General features: G+C 42.1%; 1 protein-coding gene across 1 annotated transcript in view; it reads left to right on the top strand.

Moving 5' to 3' along the window:
* The window catches only part of fam20cb (FAM20C golgi associated secretory pathway kinase b), a 50,624-nt gene that overhangs the window by 15,648 nt on the left and 10,775 nt on the right, over nucleotides 1–24,201 (top strand). The window contains exon 4 of the mRNA XM_061232739.1: nucleotides 20,944–21,036. Within this exon, the coding sequence (XP_061088723.1) occupies nucleotides 20,944–21,036 (93 nt within the window). The remainder of the gene's footprint in view (nucleotides 1–20,943; nucleotides 21,037–24,201) is intronic.

Here is a 24,201-nt window from a genome sequence, read left to right as displayed (position 1 = left end):
TATTTGTTTACTCATCACTGCCAGCATGGTGCTTCACTTCTCAAAACTGAGAAAGCTTCTAACTTTTTCCTATGGATTATATTTTTAAATGTTTCCACTCTGAGATACAGTAAGTCAAAACAAGCTGTCTGGGGCTCTTGATATTGCTCAATCACTGTCCATTCGTGGGAAGTGAAATATGACACTCAATGGACATTGGGGTGAAAGTAAGCCTCCCCCTGCTTTGTGTACCTGTACATGTGTTACTGTAGCTGCAGTCTATTTACACAAACGTCTCTTGGAACCAGCAAGATGTGTTATTTGAGTAAATATAATACATGACTGTGAGGTACTGACAATAATTTATCATTATTTCAATGAAAAGCAAAGTTTGATAGGACATGCTTTTTAATCATTTGCTCTCACTGTCTTTGCATGGTATAACTAGGCTCTGCCTGGCTAGAATGCATATAGTGATCTTAGGCATGCCTTGTATATAGCCTCTGTTTTATGGAGGTGAGTAGTGTGCAGCCATTGAGATACTGGGCCCAGGGAACTCACATCCCCTGTCAGGTCAGTAGGCTTATTTAGTTAATAAATGTCGACAGGGTGCTGTGGTTTACATGTTCTCGGGTCTTTGCTGGAGATCTGGAAGTGGGCTTGTGGCAGGCATGTTGGTGTTGGCCATTCTATTAAGGGGGTCAAGACAAATTTCACAGTTTTTTGTGGCTTTAATGGAGTGTCCATGCGTGTTTCTTTAATGATGCTCCCTGTGCATCCACTTACAAAATAATTGTATTCTGTTTTCATGGTAGCCAGTGCTTTCCTGTTTTTTGTTGTAGTTTTATTCTATTTTTATGTGTCTATTTTTAAGAATAACTGACAGTGTAAGAAAGAATTTGTGATTCTGGTTATCCATTCATATCTGGGTTTTGCACTCAAAAGTTTCAGTTGTTTCCTACCTCTTACATTTGCCAACCTCATGCATAAGCACATAATTTAGGACTGACAGAGGATTAAACACATTTCAGTAGCATAGGTCCAAACAGGACAGATTAATCTGATGGACATGCAAGCAAAATTTTACCGTCTCAAAGTCATTAAATGGATATTACAATTTTGGAAGTCCTTCTGGCACTGCTTGTTTCTGTGTTGTTTTTTCTAAAGTGCTCTTAAGGTCACAAGATCAAGGCCACCAAGGAATTTTAATTTACAGCCTCTAACTTTGCCAAAACAACATGGATTTTACTTAATTTTGAAACATCCTCCATATTCCTCCATATTCCAAATTGATATTCAGGTTAGGAAGCCAAAGGTGAAGGTCACAAAGGTTGATAGATTTCAGAAAGACTAAACAATTATGCATAGCTTTGATGCAACTTGACAATTTTTATTTATCTCCCAACTCCCTGTTAACTCCCAGGTCACAGTGTCAAAGATCATGGTCGCAAAGTTAGAAACAAGTTATAATTATTCACATACTGTATAATTACTGATATGTGATGTCCACAACAAAACATTTTTTAAAGTGAATTTCAAATGCCAATATCACAATAACTGCAACACAATTTGTCAGCAGCTGAGTTTCTCAGTTTGCAGTGCAGAGTGCAGCATAGCACAACAGATCAGGGGGTTTACTCACAATGCACTTTTGTTCTCATTAGCGTTTTGTTGCAGAAGTAAAAAAAGCAAGCTTCCCATTACACTGACTGCATCAGCATCTAGCAAAAGTGCCTCTCGTATACAAAACCACACAGTTATGATATAACCAACGTTTTTTTTTTCCAGAACAATGAGAAATAATGCTTGGTCTTTCAAGGCCCATCACTGTTCTTCTATGGGTTTTGTGTTTTTGTTTGTCTGTGTTGGTTGGGTAGCACTATGACTTGTTTAGCGTGGTTCTCAGTCTGCCACACAAAGGGGTTCTCACTGATTGGCAGCATCTATAACGCTGTCTCTTTATAGTGTCATAAGCAAAGTGGTCACGTCTGCAGAATGTTCTTTTTTCCGAGAGGAGTTGCCATCTGTGTTTCTAATCATCCCTCTGTCACACCACTCCCTCCGCCATGCCTGCTGTTCTATTCTTACTTCTGCAAGGGAAAGAAAGCAACGGTTTTCTTCCAGCAACATGTGAGCCAGTGTGTCATAAATTCATTCACCAGAGAAAAGAGCACATTTCAAAGATTTTTTTTTTTTTTCATGGCCGTTGTTTTTACGGCTTTTCAGCTTAATGAGTTTCTACACAAAATTGGAAAATTTGAACACTTCTAGCCTTGTAACTGCCAAGGGTGTAGTTTATCCTCTGTTTTCATACAAACTTTTTTCCCCAGTAAAGTGTCTCAGACAGTTCTTATAAATGTTTAACAAGGTCAGTTGTAGGGCTAGTTTCCACTGTGTATCCGGAACCTTTCCTGTTGCTTTATTATATTTTTCTTGATTCTCTGTGGCCGACTGGTTACTTCATTGACACCCTGCTCATCACTTTGTAATGTGTATCGTATTATATCTTTATATTTAACTGGCAGTTATGCATCCATGATTGCATTTGAGTAAATAATAAATCATGATTATTATGATGAACGGCACACAGGATTCATTCTTTTGTGTCTTCACTGTCTCCGTGTGGATGTACAGTTAAACAGCTAAATATAAGCTTCTTCTGCCCTGTCCCTCCTTATCACAGTACCTAGAAATTAATAAGGTTGTGAAGCCCTCAGTTTTCTGTAGGCCGTTCCATTATTTCAGTATTGAGATCTACTGTTAACTTGCACATAGACCAACTCTATAACTTGAGAGATACACAGCTATTTATACACAGCATGTCCACACAGATTATGTGAGAGTTAACAAACTATCCTTGGTAGGTTTTAATATAGAATAGCTTACATACATGAAGATTTCCCTACAGGCTTTGTGATGACTGGAGCAGTCATTACGCTCCCAGTTCGTTCCACCTGTCATGGAATCCCGTCCTTTAAATTCTGACATCCATGTAGTCAGCCCTAATGTTATTAAAATCTCCATGCAAATACATTAAGTCTCAAATTAAGTCGATTTGTGAAGGCTAATTGCCATTTTTATCTGTCATGGCGCGTGTAACAGTGTGCGACTTGTTTGAATTCTCTGGTAGGCGGTTCCTGATCTCTCATGGTTACAGAGGACTGTGCTGGGAGTTGGGCAGACGTCTCTTTTTGTATCGCTGCAAGGCCTGTCGCATGCCTCGTCCTCAAGTTTCCCTCTTGCTGTATTTTTAGAGTATGGGTACAGCACTGCACACTACCTGCATATCAGCTGCCATGTCTTCTGGGGAGCCTTTAAATACAACTCCCTCTAGAACATAATGCTGTCCTGAGGCTCTAGGATTCTACCTCTTTGGATCAGAGAAGGCTGGGGTACCGTCTATTTCACAAAATCAGGAGGGAAATCAAGCGGGAAAATCAACTACTCTAATGGCTTTTTTAAATTGTTACATTTAAATCAAGTGTATAGTGCGCATTGTGCTTTAGGAGTTTAAAGAACACACATTAAAACAGACACATTTAATCAGCTGTGTAGAAATATAACCTTTCGCATAACTGTGAAGCACGCTTAATGCATTTTGAGGTTTGTGAGCAAATTAACTGCGCATTAACCCAGTGGATTTCATGCCAGGGATTATGGTGTACTGCTTTTGCAATTAAGCAAGAAGGAAATGGCCACCGCCGCTTCACACTTGCAAGTTCAATCTTGCTTCCCGTACAACCATAAGTAAGGCTGAAGTCGCGCAATCATTCTAATTGTTTCTGCTATAAATTTTGGTTCAGACAATCCAGACATGAAAGAATTTGGTGAGCATCTTTAATTACATATGTACAGCTGACCAAATAAGTGCTTAAGATTCATGAGCTGCCCTCATGAAAGATTTATTTTCAGACAGAGATTCAGACAGAGAACTCCTTACTCTGAAGATGCTGGTGTAACTGCTGTGGGGTAGTACTATCAAAGCAGTGGTAAAAATGAACAGACTGTTAAATTAGGAATTGGAGTGATATGTACTATATGTAGCTAACTGGGGAAGTGCATAAACAGTCCAAACAGTACTTTCGCAGTAACTTTTGGAAATTCACAGTATTCATTCTGTGTCTTTATTTTTTTTGCTCTATTATTTATGCATGCAATCCTTCATCAAGCTGCATTTAATGGGTGAATAAATTATATTTAATTCCGACTATAATTAATTATATTTCATTTCCAGTGTTCATTGAGCACAAAGTGCTGACATTATGTGTAATAACTTTAGAATGTGGTAGTTTTGAGTATGCATTCATTGATGTACCACAGTGACTGTTGCTTTATCTGAGCTGAAAGCTCAGCCTTTACATATTGCATTTTGTAGGGATTATATAATATATTTTATTATAGACAAAATGTATCAAAGTTTTAAAAGATCATCTATAAAAGACTTATTTGCCTTACTATCACCTTCCTGCCAGCTTTGACCAGTCTGGCCCTTCTCATCTAACCTCGCTCATTGACAACACATTTTGCCTGCAGAACTGCTGCTCACTGGATGTTTCTATTTAATCTCATTCTAGTCCAGTCTTATTATCAAAAAAAGGCCCTGAAAGTAGTAATTTAACATACAGATGACTAGACTAAATGATGGGCATGTTTCCCATTTTCACCAAGTTTTTAATGACACAAATGAGAGAGATATCATGACATCAAAGAGGCGGCCTCCTTTTGTAAGTTGACTAAAAGACCACCCAAGGGCGGTAATTGCCGCTTTGATTATTCTCATGTCCATATTGTAACTTCAGCAGAAGAAAACAGGAAAAATCATTGTTTTCCAATTATAATAGACCACTTCCAGTCCCCAGCCTTCATTCAACCAGGACTGTGGTGGGTATTCTATGAATAGGTCAGGTGTTTTTCAGTTAGGGTACAAGAAATTTGATCCCAGAGTATTTTCTCCCCCATTTTCTCTGGGCTCATATATATTCAAACAGACAAGTCTCTGTTGGAATTATGCACTGCTGCTGACTTTATGCTCTGCATTGTCTGTTTTGTGACTAGCTGAGCTTGGGGTATACGGGGAGGTGAGTATCCTCTTAGAGGGAAGTCTGTCCATCTATCCTCTGAGGGCCTATAGGATATAGGGGAAGTTCAGTTTTACATTTCCTTATGCAACTTAACATTCTCCTCAATAAAGTTGTGGCCCTTAAAGTGTGGTACATCTTACACAAATTGTGGAGACATAAGCTGATTTACCTCCATACATCTGAGCTGCATGTGGTTACAACACGCATCCAGTCACTGCCTTTATCCACATTAAGGATAAGTCACATTATGTAAGTATTATGTAAATGGCTACTGACATCTTAAATTCCATACAGCAATCTGTTTGATGCACAGAACACAGACTCAACAGGGTTAAGTCACAGTTTTTTGCAAGTGGTACTGGAAGCAGTTTGCACATCAGTTTTTCCTAAGTGTGTTTAGAAACCACAAAAAACACATTTGATAAGTAAAAAACCTAGTACAGCTTCAGGCCTTAAAAAAACATGATTAGCCACTATAATACACTTTCGAATATGTTATTGTTTTGGCTTTTAGTATGAGAATGTGTGAGAAATTAGATACCTTGCAACCCTTAGTAAATATATGCATATGCGTATGTATGTGTGTTTTGGGAAACCAGTGTGATGTAATATTAAGACGTGACTCTGCAAGGAACAGTATCTGCCTGAACCAAAGTACCAACAGTATAAGAAGTGACAGGGAGACTTACAGTATAGATAATCCCTTTAAACACAGCACTGCTAAATTAACTTACATTTTTTTGTCTCAGGTTAATGGAATTCATAAGAGACTTGTGCTGATTTAATTAAGAAAATGGTAATTGCACACACATCACAATGGCTTTATATATTATACATATAGATATTTTTATTCATGCAGTACAACAATTGTAGCCAAAAATAAAAGCTACAAAGACTTTGTGTGGTTTCTAAGATTTTACGGGATTTTGTTTAGCCAGGGACAGATGCAGGATGGCTAAGTAGCCTCTTGTTTTGGAGAAGGTCACAGAGAGATTGCTCATGTCAGGGGGGCTGGCTGGACAGCAGGCACAGGCAGAAGCTGGAAACACATGCTCAGGCTTCAGCTGAGGGCAGATGGGGCTCCATACTTGCCTGCATTCAGCATTACCAAACCTCGAGGGGCTTCTCAGGAAGATATGAATCAAACTGTAGTATAGAGAGATGTGGAGGTTGATCAAAGGAAACATCAGCACTTTGGAATCCCACAGAAAAATAAGAGTATGACTTCGTGTATTTTTGCAAACGGATAGGCCTCCTCTGACATTTTACAGATGTTTTGACTTGTATTGCATGAGCAAGCATTTTGGCAAAATAACGCAAAGTCTTTATCCAGGGAAGTCAAAGAATTGAGTGTTTTGTTCATTGTTAGTTCAGCAAGGTTTTTCTTGTTCTGAAAAATGTTTGGAATTAAAACTGTTCCAGTGACAGCATCAATGAGCTTTTCTTTTCAAATACATTTTGTCTACCATTGAATTAATTGGTGGCTCTAAATTATTTTTCCTCTGCTGCACCTTTGCAGTGGTGACTCACTACCTCAGCTGCTAAGCTCAATTCTTCACTATAGCTGAGCTATACTGTACTGTATGTTAATTTGGTTGTCATGCAGAATTCCCAAAGTTTCCCTGTCTGTGAATAGATGACCTAGAAAATCAGAAGTACAGTCAGTCACTACCTCATCTGCATGTTTAAGAAATAGAGCAGTGTCATGTAAAACCTTAAAACTTCCCCAGTTACCAGACCTTATCTTTCCTTTTACTCCTAGCTTCCACAAGGTATATCAAGTCCAAGCTGCCACCTTCCTCCAATCTACAGCTCACTGGAATATGACATCCAAAACCAATGAGATATGCTCACAACGTATTCCACTTGTGTTAAGTGTGACTACGTTGTTGGCAGAAAAGGTGGCCAAGGCAGCACTTCTGTGTGACAGCCTCAATGCTGCAGTACTAAACCATTCTGAAAAGCATTGATCCTGTATTCACGAAATGATAGGGCACACCCAGAAGCTTGGTTCTGCTTATCAAAACAGTCTTAGAAAGAAAGCATTAGTGTGAGAGTGTTTCCTCTGACATTTCCCTTTTTAACTTCAGATGCCAGGAAGATGAAAGCACAAAGCAGCCCTCTGGTACCATCCTCATTTCTTTCCAGGGCCCCACGGTGGCTGCATTATAGGTTCACAGGAGAACCTTTTGCAAGTCCTGCACTTCTGTGACACATTCTCGCTTTCTCCTCAATGCACACAGGGCCTGTGGTCCATGCCGCTCAATATGCAGGCCATGCTAGGATGAGCACTTAATATATACCCATTGATTTGAGATGGTAGAAAGACAAGGGAGAGTGCCCCCAATCCCTATCAGAGGTAGGAAGCTGAAAGTGTTTTGACTCGCTCTCTTTAGTGTAACGATCAGCGCTGTATAGTTCCATAAGCTTTGCCCCTCTGAGAGCTTTACATTATTTCAAAAGGCCAGCATTTTTACTTTCGTTCTTTGTTTTGTGATGCCAAATATGCCACTTAACCGCCATTCTCCCCCATCTCCTTTGTACTCAAGCCTCAAGGCACACACAGGGATCAGCAAGGCTTCTGACTGGCTTGGCTTCTCATACGAAGATTAATTTAGCCTCTGTTCCTCTGCGTAGTATTGCTTTGGGTCTATCCATTAAGCTGTGTGAAGAAGCTTTGTAATATGAAGGAATGGACTGCCCCTGGCATTTTGACATTCTGACTGTGTCACCATTATCTGGCTTCCTGTAATAGCCAGGCTCTGAAGTCCTGCAGTACATGGCTACTTTTTCTGCAGGACAACATTTCTCAAACGAAAGAAATTATGCTTTTTTTATGAGAGGCTCAGGCTGTTCCATTAAGACCAAGGAGAGATGCAGCAAAGTGAGGGATACTCACTGGCCTTGATACGAATTGAAAACCTTTCTGGATGCCAAAGAGAATAATCCCCTGCATCTTCAGAAAAGAACAAGGCGCACCTAGCAGATCTTGCACGCTTGGCTGCTTCCTGGCTGATTGATCCAGGAATGGTCTCCAGCTGCTTTTTAGATGTATCCAACATCATTTAGTCTCAGCAGCGAGGCACAGGGAGGCTTGCTCCAGTCTTCCCCTTTCTTATGTGGAGAAATCCACATTTCTGTCAACAATTGCCTTATTTTATATCCCCAGAACTTATAATGTCCCTTAATTATCAGCGGATAAAATCATGGGCCGTATCAGGAAAGTGCTCGTTCTTTACAATAATAATTCAAGAATGCAAGACAATTCTGCACATGCAACTTCTCAGTCCAGATTCAGTCAGTTGGACTAACATTCAAATTAGAATATTTAAATATAATTTAAATTCCGAATAGAGACAGACTTGACACTTGCCTCAAACTATGTACGCTTAAATGTGAAACATTTATGTTAATATATTTAACTGGCAAGCCTTTGTTATTTTCCAATTTTATGAAATAATAACTGCTTAGTGCTGAAGTGGAGATCTGTAGTCCCCAATCCGTTGTTCATTTCAATAGAAAAATCTCACCTCTCGATCGCCGCAGATTGCAGCACCACACACACTGGCTGGTGACCAACCGGGAGAGATAAAACGCCAGACATTCCCGTTAATGCCTTCTAAGAAATCCATTTTATGGGTAGGAGAGGGGTATAAATTATGTAGAGGCCTGTGCACAAGATGTAAACTCATCTCCTTTAGCACAATGTTAGCTGAGAAGTCCTCCTGCTTTGTTTTCCCAAATCAGACAGTATCTGGTTTATTACCAGGGAGGGAGGCAGGTTGAAAAATTGAATTTTAATACATTCACTCAGCATCAAATGGAAATGGACCATTCAGAATTATTTACTAGGAATTGCAGGTCATGGAGGGCATTGTTTTTGGAAGAGGTCAGTCTTCATTTGGATTATTTTATATTCCCTGGGTCAGTCTTCATTTGGACTATTTTATATGCCCTAGGTCAGTCTTCATTTGGATTATTTTATATGCCCTGGGTCAGTCTTAATTTTGATTATTTTATATTCTGTGCAGTTTGTTAGAATGTGCATAATAACGATAGCATTTTTTATTTGTAATGCTGCTGTTGTAGAAAACAGAAATTAAAGTGTTTATTGAACTTTAAGTGATGGATGAGAATGAGGAGCAGAAGCACTTTGTAAAGTACTGGGGGTGCTGTACATCAGATGATATTCAATTTCAATCCCAGAAACAAAGTTTGCTCCTGCAAGTTTCACAATAGTACCTTGTAGACAAAACCTTGGAGGTGTAAGGTAACATTTAGCTCAAAGGTGCTGTTTAATTGGATGATATATTTAATATGAAAAAAGTATCACATCTGTTATACAGTGTATGAATAATGCAAGCATTATGATGTTGGCATCGCCTCTTTCATTCTAATTTTGTGTCATTATTTTTTGTGCAGTGCAGTTTAGTAATTGATATAGAAGGCTTGATAGAGAATACTACTCTATTGTACAGACCTTCTTTACAGTTTGATATTCCCCTTCATGGTACCCACCTTGTACCACACAACTCAAATCTAAATCTTCTGGGACACAACACTGGAGTAGTTATATAAGGGTTAATAGTATTCTTACACAATTTTAGGAAAAACCAATACATCAAAATCAATACATTTCTCATTGTCATTCTAATATCCCTCCTGTGGAACTCAGACTTTCTACTGGCGAAAGCATTTCAGTTCTGCTGTTTATGCTAGCTACCGTGGTTTGATAGCACTTTGTTCACACGCTCTCTGCTGAAGGAGATAAATGTCATCCAGTAAGCTGATTCAAATGTTTTATTCTCTTACAACTTTAATGTTGACCCAGTGCAAAGGGAGGCTAAAGCTTCATGTTTATGAAATGGTGTTGTGAGAAAGCCTCTCCACTTTGATGCCGTGGCTTTAAGCAGCAAAAGCAGTACAAGGCTGCTTCGTTTTTACATGCATGTTTTCATTACAGGCAGGAGATATTTACTATAAAGCTGAAGTTACAAAGACCAAAATAGTAACAGGATGTCATAAAGCATGCTATTGTGTTGGAGTTCGGAGAAATGTACTCCATATGATTAAAGGCACACACAGAGGAGTACCTCGTAGGCTGCAGAGAGCCCGGGGATTTCGACTGAAATTGAAAGGCAAGTCCATTAAGAGCGCATAATAGAAAGCACATCTTAACACAAAGAGCTGGGGACGTCTGAGAGAAGCTGCCTTTTGTGTACAGTGAAGCGCATTCACTGCAGATTTTTTAAAAGGTTGTGTATCAGAGATGCAGAGCGATTCAGCAAAAATCTAACAAAACAGAGGATCATGTTATAGCATGGTAGATCATGTTAAATTGGAGTTTGGGGTAATATAAAAGAAAGTAATCAGGGTTATATTGGAGACAGATGCTATCCTGCGGAAAAAATATCAAATACACACACAAGCTGAGATTAATCAGTGCTTTGTTTTTTTTCTTCTCAGAAAGCTACACCCATTGAATTACCCGCCATCTACACCAGACATTAGATTTGCTGATAGAACTATTCAGGAATTAAACCACGGTTATACATTTTAACATCAAAAAAGGTATCGGAGGCGGAAAGGGTGGCGATAAAGGATAGGCCACCCTCAATGCAGACAGTCTCTGCCAAATGTAAAAACCCCTCTCATGCCCATCCCCAAACCCCCACACTCCCCACCCTATCAGAGGCTGGAGACGAGAAGGCTGACTGAATAAAACCTGAGCTGAAGCAAAGGCGGGCAAGGACTGCGCCTCGCCATTAGTCAGCAGAGCCAACGATAGGCAATGTCAGCGACAGCAAAGGTCTGGGCGGGAATCAATGCGCTATTTTCCTCATCAGACCCTGGGTCAATTCTAATTAAAAATGACAATGACAGCACTTATCTTTACTCTGCTATATAATTACTGGGTAATTCGGTCAATTCCAATTATGAGCAAGTGATTACAGTTCTTTTATAAAGCAATAAAGTACAGGCATTATGAACAGTTGTGTCTTCATTGTCATTCATCAAAATTAGTCTTATTAGTCTGTAGAATCATATGCATGTCACTGTGTACATGGTTAGGCCAGACCAGGTGAAACCATGTACACTGTATCACTGTAAATTGTAATCTTGGATGCAAAATGCTTTTGAACTCTGGCTATATAGGCTGTAATCCATATTCCACATATTTCAGTAAGAGGCTTGTCCATTTGACATGCAGTTTATGCCTAATTACCTACACATAACAGACATGCACAAACATCTCTAGTTTATTGGAATGGGAAGCATGTTCAGATTTGGATGGTCCATTGGGTCAAATGATACACTGTCTATGAAGGAGCCAACACACACCTTGACAGGATGACAATCATTAGTAAATGTATGCCTGTTGTGCTGAAATGTGTTCCACTTATGCTTTTTCCCAGCTCTATGTTTATGATTGAGGTTAAGGCAGGTGTACAAAGCAAAAAATGTATACATTCTGTTGGAAGAAGGCATATAAATTAATATTATGATAGCAATGGAAATTAGCCTCAAGACCCATTTGACTCATTTCCCCTAAAAGAGCATACATAGTAGCCAGTGCTGGAAATATTGAATCATATTCTCTAGCTTTGTGTCCAATAATAGATTTTTTTAACTGTCTAATAACACGCGCTGAAGCCAAATAGTTTCCTGGTGGTTTTATTGAATAGAATTTTGGAAACATAAATACTGAGAAAATCTCAGAATGAAGAAAAACATGAAACTTTTTTTGTTCAGGTTAATTCAATAATTAGTTACTGGTATGTCTGACATTCCTCTGATTAGCAGGACTCTTCCTTTTTGAGAAGCCTTGTAATATTAATACTAATATTCTAATATTCAAAATGTCTTTGAGTGTCTGCTCTATGGAAATATATTTTATTCTGAACACCAGAGTCTGATTCTGATGTAAAGCTGATGTAATGTGCTGTGTTTTCTGAGCACCAGTCCGATACTGCATGGTCACTCATTTGATACTTGCATATTAATGTTTGCCACAATGTTTTCTTTACCAGCTCTCATTCGTAAAATAACTAATCCCTTCTGTATGCATGGGACTTTACAAAACATTTGTTTCAACAAAATTGAAGATTGTAATGCTGGCACACCGTGGAAGAATACAGGCCAGGAATGAGTGTGGGCAAGAGTGTGGGGGGGGAGATATCCGCGTTATCATTTCTCTCATCGGAGACTGTACAGTTCCCTTGCGCCTGCAGCGTTGGTGCCTGAACCCTGGCTAGGCGTCAGATCCAGAAGCCTGTCACACGAGGCTGCGAATGTGGATTATGTATCAATGATGCATTCCTCTTTATGAGGGCTTTATCTGTTTATCATGCTGGAATATTTACAACATGCCATTACAGGGCGTGTGGGGGGAGCTGTATCGTATCAGATATCTTGGCCTGTCGGCTTATCGGTCTGAAAGTCTTCGGTGCGGGTCTCGGTCATAAGGGACTCGTAGATTTGTACTGCGTGTCACCACAGGTGTGCTGTCTCTCCTCTACTTTCCAATGACAGCTTGAAAGCCATGCCTCTAGTGCGCCTGTGATATCTGCCATAGTCAATGATAGCGATACTAGCAGTACACACACCGCACGCTCTGAGATAGACAGGAAAATAGCAACATTTTAGCTCTGATGCACAACACAAAGTCCAAATCCAGATAAAATGTTCACAGAACTGTATACCCATTTTCTGACTCTTTTTCCTTGTCTGTATCACAAACAATGCAATGTCACAGCCATCACCAAGGTGGAAGAAGTTTGGTTTTATCCTTCTGGAGTTTAGTGGGAACCTTTTTCTCAAAAATCATGGTTTTGTATGCTCAATCTCACCCTCAGAAAATGTTGTGTATATTGATTTATATTTCATGTCTCAAAACCAAAGTCTGTATGTGAAACCTACCATTTGAAAGGAGGTGTCTTACAAATTGGAGAATACTGGGTAAAGGCAACACATCTTGTATTTCATCTGTAGTCACATTTATAATACAAGACATATCTGAACATTTGGAGTCTTGCCGTTTCGTCTGAACTGCAGCCTAAATCTATGAAGGCATCGTTGTTTTGGGGTTTTGGGTGGCAGTCTGTATGTTCTCTTTGTTGTAGTTGATGTATTATACATGACACTTTAGAAATGAGGCAAATTATAAGTATACAGTGAGGATCAGCATATTTCTGACTTGTGGCTGGAGCCACAAGTGTGTTTTAGAGAAGTATGTCATACATTTGTATACAGCTTATGGACAGGAGAGACTAGAACATTGAAATGAGGTTGCATGTTCCATTGATTCCATTGATTAATGCTCTTAATGTCATGTGAAAACAAAGCTTCTCAGGAGACCACCATGGCCAACAAACCCCTGAGAATATTATCTTCCTTTAGTTTTTTTTGCATGTCTCACCTCCTGGATTGGCCACATTCTGTAGGGTGAATACTATACAGTAGTTACATTCTTTTGTTTGAAGGCTGGTTTTCTTACCTGTTGTTCATATAACCATCACGTTTTACAGAGAATTTGCTAATATGGCAGTTATTTTGATATGAGTATGCTTTATCAGAATAATTGATGTCCATGTGGTATACGGTGTAGAGAATGTACCGCATATCAGATGTAAAGGGAAGTAATTTTTTTCAGTCTATGATTGGCATAACTCAAGTGCTACAGGTATGTTCACAATGTGATAAGATTCAGGCAGGTTCAATTTGTGAGTCATTTTGCATATGACAAATGTAGTTTTGTATGCCGGGAAGTAATTTATTTTTATCTGTAACTTGTTTAACCTTCTAATCTTGCAGATAGATTCTTAATAGAACATTGATTTTACACGAGAATCTCAAGGGGCTTGCTGTGGCAGTCACACTGCATAGCTAAATATGTCCAGTGTTTTTGAGTATTATGTGCAGTGAGCTTTAAAAATACTGCAGCTTTAAAAATACACTTACCTTCAAATGTTGCACACAGGGTTATAATGCAACAGAGACCTTACTAAATGAAACCATTCATGATATTTTTAGTGTACAATTCCCTGTGAAAGGATGAAATGTATGAATGACAGAATGGTGTACACGCTCACAAATGCCATTCCTGTTTTTCTGTGAGCATTATAGAACGTAGATGGTTTAATGCCTTTATTGTGTGGCTAGAATGAATTCACTTCAGTATTGTTCTTTTCATGTGCTGTATGCACTGTGGTGTTATTCTGTTCCAATTTCTGTATTTCTGTTAATATCAAAACAAATCAAAGATCAAATATTTTAACGTCTGTTTGCCAGTGAAATCTAACCAAATTAGGCAGGGAAAAACGGAGCCGCAGGCCCTGTTTGTTCCTGGCTTCCTGTGAGCATTTATGCTGCACGTTAACTGTATCTGCCGTTCTACCTGGGAAATGGCACCGTATTCCCGAGACTTTATTAAAGTGAGGACATTTTGGAAAGTGTGTGTCATACAGGGAACAAAGCAGGAATGTGCTGTGAGAGAACACAGTCAATAGGTAGAGCTCCCCTGGCAGTCAGCTGCTGTACTCTCCATATCAGCAGCAACTCATTTTTCATACTGGAGCTGGACTGAAGGGAAACAGCTGGCCTGGGAGCTCCTCCCCATGTTAGGGGAGAGAGGGTGGAGTGTGCCTGTGTGTCTGCGTGTGTGTGTGTGTGTGTCTGTGTGTCTGCGTGCCTGTGTGTGTGCATGTGTGTGTTTACGTGTCTGCGTGTGTGTGTGCATATGTGTGTGCATGCGGGTGTGTGCGTGTGTGTGTGAACGTGTCTGTGTGTGTCTTCGTGTCTGCATGTGTGTGAGCATGTGTGTGTGCGCCTGTGTGTCTGTGTGTGTGTATGTGTATGTGTGTGTGCACGTGTGGATGTGTGTGTCTTTTGCATGTGTGTGCATGTGTGTGTTTGTGCGTGCATGTGTGTGCGTGCATGTGTGCGTATGCTTGTGTGTGTGTGCATGTATCTATGTCTGTGTGTGTGTCTGTGTGTGCATGTGCATGTGTGTATGTTTGCGTGTGTGTGTGCGTTTCTGTGTCTGTGTGTTAGTGTGTGTGTGTGCATTTCTGTGCGTGTGTGTGTCTGTGTGTGTGTGTTATAGTGTGTGCGTATGTGTGTGTTATGTGAGAGTTGGTGGGGGGGTCACCTTGCAACCATTAGGGCTCTCTCACCGCCGTGCAGATGCACTCCCTCACACCTGGACCTGCCAGCATGTGTGTCTGAGAGCTGTAAAAATGCCTGAAAACTGCAAGCTGGGAAACAGAGTCCTCGGATGGAATTTTTACTGCATCGCTGAGCATCAGTCTGCACTTCCTCACATAAACAAAAGCTCCAGCGAAAGATTCAAGGCCGGTGTCATCCCTCTTCTCCTGCCCGAGCCTTGCCAGCAGACAGCCCTCGCCATGCCTCTGAGACAGAGCACTAAATAATGATCATCTGGGCTGGCACGTGAGTGCGCGAGGTGAGCCAGCGTGCTTTACCCTAAGGGCCCTTCCTGTTTACTGAATGCCATGAGACTTTAATGGAAGGGCGGAAAGCTGTTCCAGAAGAAGACAGAGAGAGAGAGAGAGAGAGGGAGAGGGAGGGAGAGAGAGGAGAGAGAGAGAGAGAGAGAGAGAGAGAGAGAGAGAGAGAGAGAGAGAGAGAGAGAAAAGACCCGCAGCTACAGTATACAATTCCGTATCAACTTTTGACCTCATAGTAGAGCATTGCATAGAACAGAGATCATTTGATAAACTGATAAAATAACAATGAGCAGAGTCAGAATCACTAAGCAAGTGCAGAGACTGCCTCTTTCTGTGATGAAAGGCTGTAAATAGCGGTGTTCTGCTCTATTTTAAGGAGAGCATGAAGCTGAGAGTCTGACAGCATGCTCATTTTGCTTCTGCTCTGTGGTTACTTTACCCACTTGGTCGCAAGGGTAAACATTTTTTTCACACCAGCAAATTTAGAATAATGATCAGTTTTTTTTTTCCGATATTAAAATGCGATTCCTTTTTTTATGGGGAAATGAACCTCGGTGCAGAGAGAAGAATTACTTGTGGCTCAACAGCGCCTCATTGTGGCTGAAGGGACTGAAGAATCATTATGCTAAGCTCTCCCAGAGAACAAAAACAAGCTTGGCTGCCATGCTTTGTGGCTGTGACAAATGATCTCTGAGCTGTGGACTTGGTCCTTAAAACTAATCTGACTATGGGGGAGGGGGGGAAGGGGGTCCTGTATTATGGTGTTGTTGTACACACTGTCTTATCTCTGCGTCTGTGGAAGTACGCTACGAACCAAATCACACTAAACCCCGCATTCTCAACGAGCCTTTGTTCTGTCATTACTTCAGGACTGGGAGATCAGCGGCGAAATTGATAGACCTGCCCTGGTAATCCCCCTGTGGCATACGTGCTCCCAGTAAAAGCTCCCATATCAGCGGAGACCAGGCATACGAGCAGCTCGCTATTGGTGGCCCTCAAATCTGTGGCGAGTGCCAAGAAGCTGTCTGACAGGCGAATGTAAACAATGCATTTAGCCTGTACGGAGGGTCATGCAAACAGCGAAGTCAGCACAGTTTTCCTGCATGAGGGACTCGAGTCTTATCTCTGTGGTCACGCTGAAATGGCTGCTTTCTAGACATGCCATTGAAACAGCCTCCAGTGAGTGTCAAGTGCAATGATCATTCAGCCAGTGCCCAATAGCGGCGGCAGGGCAGCCCCCTGCACTGCACTCGCTGTCAGCCGCCAAATGCTAATTCTCACCGCATGCAGTCGCTACGTTTGCTTTTGCCCGTTTCACTTTTTCTCGTTCCCCTTGGCTGACTAACCCAGAGATAGTCCCATTCGTTCTTTGACATTTACAACCCGAGGATGCGATTTTGAATTTGATATTCCGAATATATTTGCGCCATAAAAAGCCAAGTAATCACGCCCCAGAAAGTGTTGTTATCGCCTCAGTTTGAGCTTTCAGGCCCTCCCCAGAGTGCGGCAGGGGACTAGCTTCTGTACCCCGGGTGCTGACTGTCATCATCACACTCTCCCTGGCCCTGCAGCCAGCCAGCCCGTAATACCATGTTTCTGATGGCTTTATTGCCATTTGAATCAGATGTATATCACAGTAATTACCCGCTCTAGCTGCTCAGCCCTTATTCATTGACAAAAGCGCATTAGCGCGGCGTACTCAGAGCCCTGCCGCACAATGGACTGTCACATCTGACCTGCCAGAGAGGCAGAGCCCACCGCTATTCCCTCCCAGACAGGAAATTGCAGGCAGGGTCACGGTGACTGGAGCGAAAACAGCAGTAATCAAAATGGGTCAGTGTATTCCTCCGGTCCTCGCGCGAGTTAAGCAGATAGAAGACGAAGTAAATGGCTTTGATGGAGCAATTTTGCAATACCAGAAAACATGGCAAGGAGGAAGAGTGACAGACTGAACAACAAATGAGAGTGCTTGGAGCTCTGTGTCAGCAGAGGACCTAACACCTATTATACTGTATATTGAAGGGAGGAGGTCTCCTATGGATTGCATATGTTAGGGGTGTTGTACTCCCCCGTTTCATTTTCAGCTTCACAGCGCGTGATCTATTTTCACGACAGACAGATGAAATCTTCTAGTCCTTAATGTATTCGTGCAGCCATTTTGTTTCAGCCAGTGTGTCAGGCAGCAGTCACCTAACCTGACAGAACAAGGTGTAAACTGCGTTGGCCATGAATTAACAACGTCTACACATCTATTAGTGTAGCTGTAAATGAGCTGTTTAACCTAACGGCCTCGGATCATGCCAGTGCTGACTGTGGTCGGCAGGTCCACAGAGCCACAGGGGAATTGGTGATTGTGTCAGCCAGGGTATGTACGGGTTTCATTTCTTCATTCCCTATTGGCCCCCACTGGTCCATTATGGTGCCCAGGCACTGCAAATCAAAGCCTCCTATAGGTCTTCCTCCAACTCCCCTCTGCGAGCTTAGCTGTAGTCTGCGGCATGACAGTATGTAGTAGAGACCTCAAGTGCTCTCATGTACCGAGGTACTGATTTGGCGGTGGGGTCCGCGCATGTACGCGGCTCCATTCACAGATAATTGGACATGGCAAATTAGGATGGGGTTTGGATATAGGCAGCCCCGCCTTGGGCACCAAAAATGATAAAGAAAATAAGAGAGCAGTTTAAGAAGGTAATGGGTGCTGTGGTCGATCAGGAGACCTACTGAAGAATCGACTCCCAAAACTACAGGGTCCCTGCTACTAAGATTTGTCAACTGCTTTAAAATCCTGAATATTTGCATTATAAAGGTTACAGCATTTGTCCTTGATATTTCATGCATTGAATTGTATTGTGCTGGAAATGAAGAGCACAGAGACTGTGCAAGCACAGATCTGTCCTGCTGATGGATGTATTATATGATTTTCTGATGTTCAGTGAGTTCATTGTATTGTCTGAAAAGCCGGAGCTATATCGTTTTTATTCCCTTCCTTGCGATAATAAACCCATAGACAATCTTATAATGCAGGAAATTGCATGGACGGTAACAATCGTGGTGAATGTAAAGTCAGGTTGTGTGAGAATGTGCTAATGTATCGCAGCTATGGCAGTCCCCTGTAGCAGGGCTAGCAGGAAGGAGAGGCTGAGTGCTCCTTGGGGCTGGGAGGGAGAGCGGTCGGGAGGAGGCTGAGTAAAGTGGCTTGCTGCCGGATGCCATGCAGAGTCTTTAATGATTGGTGCATGTGTCCATTTCACAGCCGTGGGTGGGAGGAACAACAGCTGAAGACAGGGCTGAACACTTCACACTGCCAAGATTAGAATCTGTTTCCATTTTAGCCCTGGCTAGCTCCGCCGCCTTCCTCTAACCTCATCTTAGATCATGTGATAAGCTGATAAAATGATAACAGCAAATAGAATCAGAATAGAAGCAGAACTCCGCCCTCCCTTCGCAGAATAAAATAAAGGGACATTTTTATCATGCAGACTGCGCGAAATGAGCGCTTTCGCAAACAGAAAACACAAAGATAAATCTGGGGCTAATTAGCTTTCTGCCACAACTCGGAAATGGCTGGGAGATTTTCGGCATACTGTTCTCCCCTCGCGCCATCTGGGACACACTGCGCCACTACTGATGTACAGCTCCAGACCCGAAGCCAAATTATGGGTTATATGGAAATGTGTAGTAATTATGGATTATGGATTTGTCATCTGTCATATGGGCAGAAAGGCACTCGGGAAACGCCTATGTGACTGCAGTGCGTGCTCCAGCCATTTCACGCATACTTCCTCTGTAGCTCATTCAGAAAAGCTGTGCCTCGGGATGTCTGCACAGGAACAAGCAGACAGCGCAGTCTACCACCTCTGTACGACCGACGGAGGTGTCTGCCATCAGCCACAAAGTGCTGTGCACCCAGTGTAGTGAGAAACAGCCGGCTCCTGACACTTTTCCACAGCTAAATCCCAGCTAAAAAAATATCACTGAAAGCATCAATCATGAAATACATCATTTTCTACTCATTTGAACATCACAAATGGTATTTTGTATTGCATATATTTCCATAATATTATAATACGTTGTACGAGCAGAGGAACAGCCAAATTGACGAGAATAACTTATGCCGTCGGTCATTAGCTTTTCTCCGGTATTGGCTTTACTTTCCAGTGTCATTTGGTTCATTTGTAGTTTATTATAGCTCTCCCATCAGGGAGCCGGTAAGGATTGAATGTAAGTTTCCCACACAGCAGGGGTGATCGATTCCACTTTCCGTAAAGGTCCAGAACTCTTAGCGCGGCAGTAGAGAACCTGCATCATGGCGTCACTGGGCGCAGACGTGTGTGCTACACCGCTCCATGTTAGCAGCAGAGTGTGCGCACACCATGTCTCCTCAGAGAGACACACACAGGCACTGTATCACTTCTGACACCAATATATCTCAGAGGGGGGGCAGCAAGGTCTAAACTCAGGGTCTCTGGACCATATACAAGAATGTGTAGTTAAAAGTTCAAACAGCACAAATGCATCGCCCTGGGTAAAGTGCTGTACCCAGTTTCACACCAAAGTGCATGGAATACGGTGGGGAAGGAGAGATCGTTTAGTCAGTCAGTCAGACTGTCTGCTTTTGAGCAGGACTGGGGCTGGCTGCAGAGCTGTATGGTTATGAACCGGCAAAATGACTAGTTATTTGGTATTCGAGTTCAACCTCATCTCTCATTCAAACACACCTCCTACGACCCAGGATCTCCACCAAGTTAAACATTGGTTTAATTTGATCAGGAGGGCATCGTACTGGCCTAACAAAATTACTTTCAGCTGAGATATTTCTGTAGTACATCCCCCCCTTTCCGTGTTTTAGCAAACCATGTGCGTGCTTAAACTCTGTAATTAACTTAGAGGACACCACAGGGTGATGCAGGGGTCTTGGAAATGATCCATCATCTTTATTGCAGGTGAATTCAAATTGGTATGTGAAAATGTGCCCTACTGTTGCTGGCCTGAGGGTTGAGGTGTGATGGAGTTCCCATTTGGATTGATGCTGCAGGATGATTCAATCATCAAAGAACGAACATGATCGACTCTGATGGGTCGATCCACAGTTCCTGTAGTACCCCAGCAAAATAGCATACTTACAAGTATTTGACTTTTAAAAAGTCTAAAAGTCAAAAAAGATTATTTTCTCCTTAGAAAGACTGTGTTCCCACAGGAGCTGCAAGTGAAAATGACAGTGTGCTGCAGACATCCGTGTAGGATCAAAGCCCTGCAGAAACAGGGCCTGGATGCTGTTCTAACACATCATCAGTCTCCCTCCACAACCTGCTGTACACTTTCACAGCTCAGTTATGCTTTCTGAAGCAACAAGCTATGGCACTACATTCATCAGAGGGATTAACGTTAACTGGTGGCTTCATTGTGTCTTCCAGGCAAACCAGGGAGCAGGAGACACCGCCGGACTTCTTCTACTTCTCCGATTTCGAGAGGCACAACGCAGAAATCGCAGCCTTTCATCTGGATAGGTAAATACCGCACCCGAACCTTTAAATGCCAGCCGAAAGGCTAGGCGGGCTGCTGTGTGTGTCTCCGTCTGTGGCACCGATAGTTTGTTTTAAAAGAGGCGTCATGAAAGATGCTAATCACAAGGACACGGCGACAGCGGAGCATTGTGAGTGAGCGATGTCTCCCTGCTGTCAGCTGCACACTCAGCGGTGACTGAAGACTCTCTGTGCTCCAACCCCATGCTATCGTCACTTTCCAGAGCTCCAGAGCTCAAGCCTTTGCCAAAATCTGGAATTTGCTGAATTAAAAAGATCATTATTAGGTTTTGATAAAATGTAATTGTATCAAGTGCTTAATTATCTCCCTCGGTGCCTTTGAGAAGTAGATAAGTCTGGACTGAAATCTGAATTGAGGAGACAACAAGATCCCTAATCTTATATAAGCATAAAAACACCTAGTACAACTTGAACTGTTGTACAACTCAAACTGTGCTTTCCCACACATTCAAGCTTTTATGCACCCATTTCTCACAAATTACAACCTTATGCTTGACAGCACCCAATTCCACAGTTATAACGTCCCCACAAGGTAGTGGCTGGAAAGTGTGTGATACCGAGATGGTTGAGATTTGTGCGGTGGACTTCTTTGCTACAGATAAAACTGTCTTGAAAAAGTGATGGTTTCATAACCGAGGCCTGTTAGTGCAGTCTGTACACGTCCGCAACTATCATTATCTCACAGTCCCTATCAGTAATTCTGTGAAGATTGCATCACTTTTTTCAGTACCTCAGAAATCTATGGAGTGTCATAGCTGGCCCTCTCTGGACTTGGAGCAGACAACTGAAATGCGTGCAGCAGAGCACATCTCCTTAGAGGCAGTCTGGATGTACAGAGGCCTACACTACATGGCTCCATAGGCACAGTATCAGTGTACAGAGGCCTACAGAACACATCTCCATAGGGGCTGTCTCAGTGTACAGAGGCCTACAGAATTCATCTCCATAGGCACAGTATCATTGTACAGAGGCCTATAGTACACGTCTCCATAGGGGCTGTCTCAGTGTACAGAGGCCTACACTACATATCTCCATAGGCACAGTATCATTGTACAGAGGCCTATAGTACACATTTCCACAGGAGCTGTCTCAGTGTACAGAGGCCTACATTACATATCTCCATAGGCACAGTATCAGTGTACAGAGGCCTACACTACATATCTCCATAGGCACAGTATCAGTGTACAGAGGCCTACACTACATATTTCCATAGGCACAGTATCAGTGTACAGAGGCCTACACTACATATCTCCATAGGCACAGTATCAGTGTACAGAGGCCTACACTACATATCTCCATAGGCACAGTATCAGTGTACAGAGGCCTACAGAACACATATCCATAGGCACAGTATCAGTGTACAGAGGCCTACAGAACACATATCCATAGGCACAGTATCAGTGTACAGAGGCCTACACTACATATCTCCATAGGCACAGTATCATTGTACAGAGGCCTACACTACATATCTCCATAGGCCTACACATCCCTCCTGCTCAGCTGCACATCTGGCGCTGTGAAATACCCAGTCCGCGGTGAAGCCGGCATGTGTGTGGGAAGAGAGAGGAAACCAAAAGCATGCGAGGCCCGCAGTGTTTCTAAATATAAAACGGCCTGGGTTACCCAAAAGAACAGGTTTTATTTCTGTTATAAATTAAATCCCCATCACTGGGTATGCAAAGGCCTCCAGGTCCTGCCGAGGCCGCAGTAATCCTGGCGTTTTAACAATACTCAGCACACCATTAATTATGTGATTGGATTAAAAGGGAAACACTTTTAGAACGGCGGTTTCCCGGCAAATTAAACAAAGAGAAGACGTGGGAGCAGGGGGGAGAAAGAGAGTGATGAATGGGGAAGCGGAGCCAGTGCTTTTTTACACTTTTCCACTCTGCTGCCCCTAACCTCCAAACACCACCCCGGAGAGCCTCGTTATAACTGACTGGGAACGGGCTCTGCACAGTGCCTCTTTGTCATCGGCATCAACATGACTTAGCAATTTGTTGTCCCGGGAGTTTTCGACCCGGCCCTTGGCTGCATCTCTTTCGGTAGTTTCCAGGATTAATCTTTAAAGGAGGCATTCTGTGGGAATACAGGGGTGGGATGGCGACACATGCACGAAAGGGGCGGACGGCACGCACAGCGGACGGCTATGGCAGCAATCGCCGTGGCGATGCAGAGGCCTGCTCCTCCCCTGCTAGCTGTTTTAAGCTCAGAGGGGCGAGGTCAGTGCGATATCATAAATTCATGAATTATATATACACTCCGGTCTGCAGGACAGAACGTGTGCAGTACAGTATATGGTTTCAGGGACAAACGTAGGTGCCCTGCGTCCACGGGACTGTTGAAAGTAGTGCGGTAAAATTCCCTATTAATAAGCTTGATTTCCGCTTTCTTTTTTCAGAATTGTTTGGGTTCTGAATAATTAGGGTTTTTCATACTTAGAGCATGAGTCAGTGACAAGTGTGTGACACCCAATGTCAGAACTGTGTGTCTGTGCAGTGAAAACACCGTCTCTAGTCTGCCACTTCTTGCTGCACTTAAGTGTGAAATTATTTTCATGACAGATTGTAAAATAAAAGTCTAGCATTGCAGCTTTTGATTTAAACACAAGCTGGCCATGCACAGCATTGTTGCTTTGGTCAGAGCTCCCTCTCGTGGTCACTTTAAATGATTACATTACATCCTCATTCTACTGCCATTCTACAGGGATGCTTTATAATCTAGTTTATAAAATAGTTTAAGAGGAATGAAAATGTATTTTCAATATATATTAAAATACATATGATCCAGGCACAGGGTGTACGAAAAACAGAAAGACTAGAACTGTTGAGGCAAAAAAGGTCAGGGAAAGCAGGCTTATTATGTATAACTACAGGGTGAATGCTTTTTTTGTTTGTTTTTTTATTTGGTTACACTCAATGAGGATAAACACAACCCTCTTTTTGTAAAATGATGTCACTGTATGGGCTTCATTAAATTAAAATGCCATTTACTAAGCTTACCCTCTTAAAAATAAAACGCATTTAGTTTATAACATGTCTTCTCATGAACCAACATCAAGAGAAGAGCCATCTAAGAGGGGAAAACCCACGAGCAGTTCCTTTATCATTTGTAATTGGTGGATAGGCC

Source organism: Conger conger, chromosome 2 (genome assembly GCF_963514075.1).
Source record: "Conger conger chromosome 2, fConCon1.1, whole genome shotgun sequence".
Lineage (NCBI taxonomy): Eukaryota > Metazoa > Chordata > Actinopteri > Anguilliformes > Congridae > Conger > Conger conger.
Note: the sequence above shows the minus strand (reverse complement) of the source record. Positions and strands in the feature narration are given on the sequence as shown.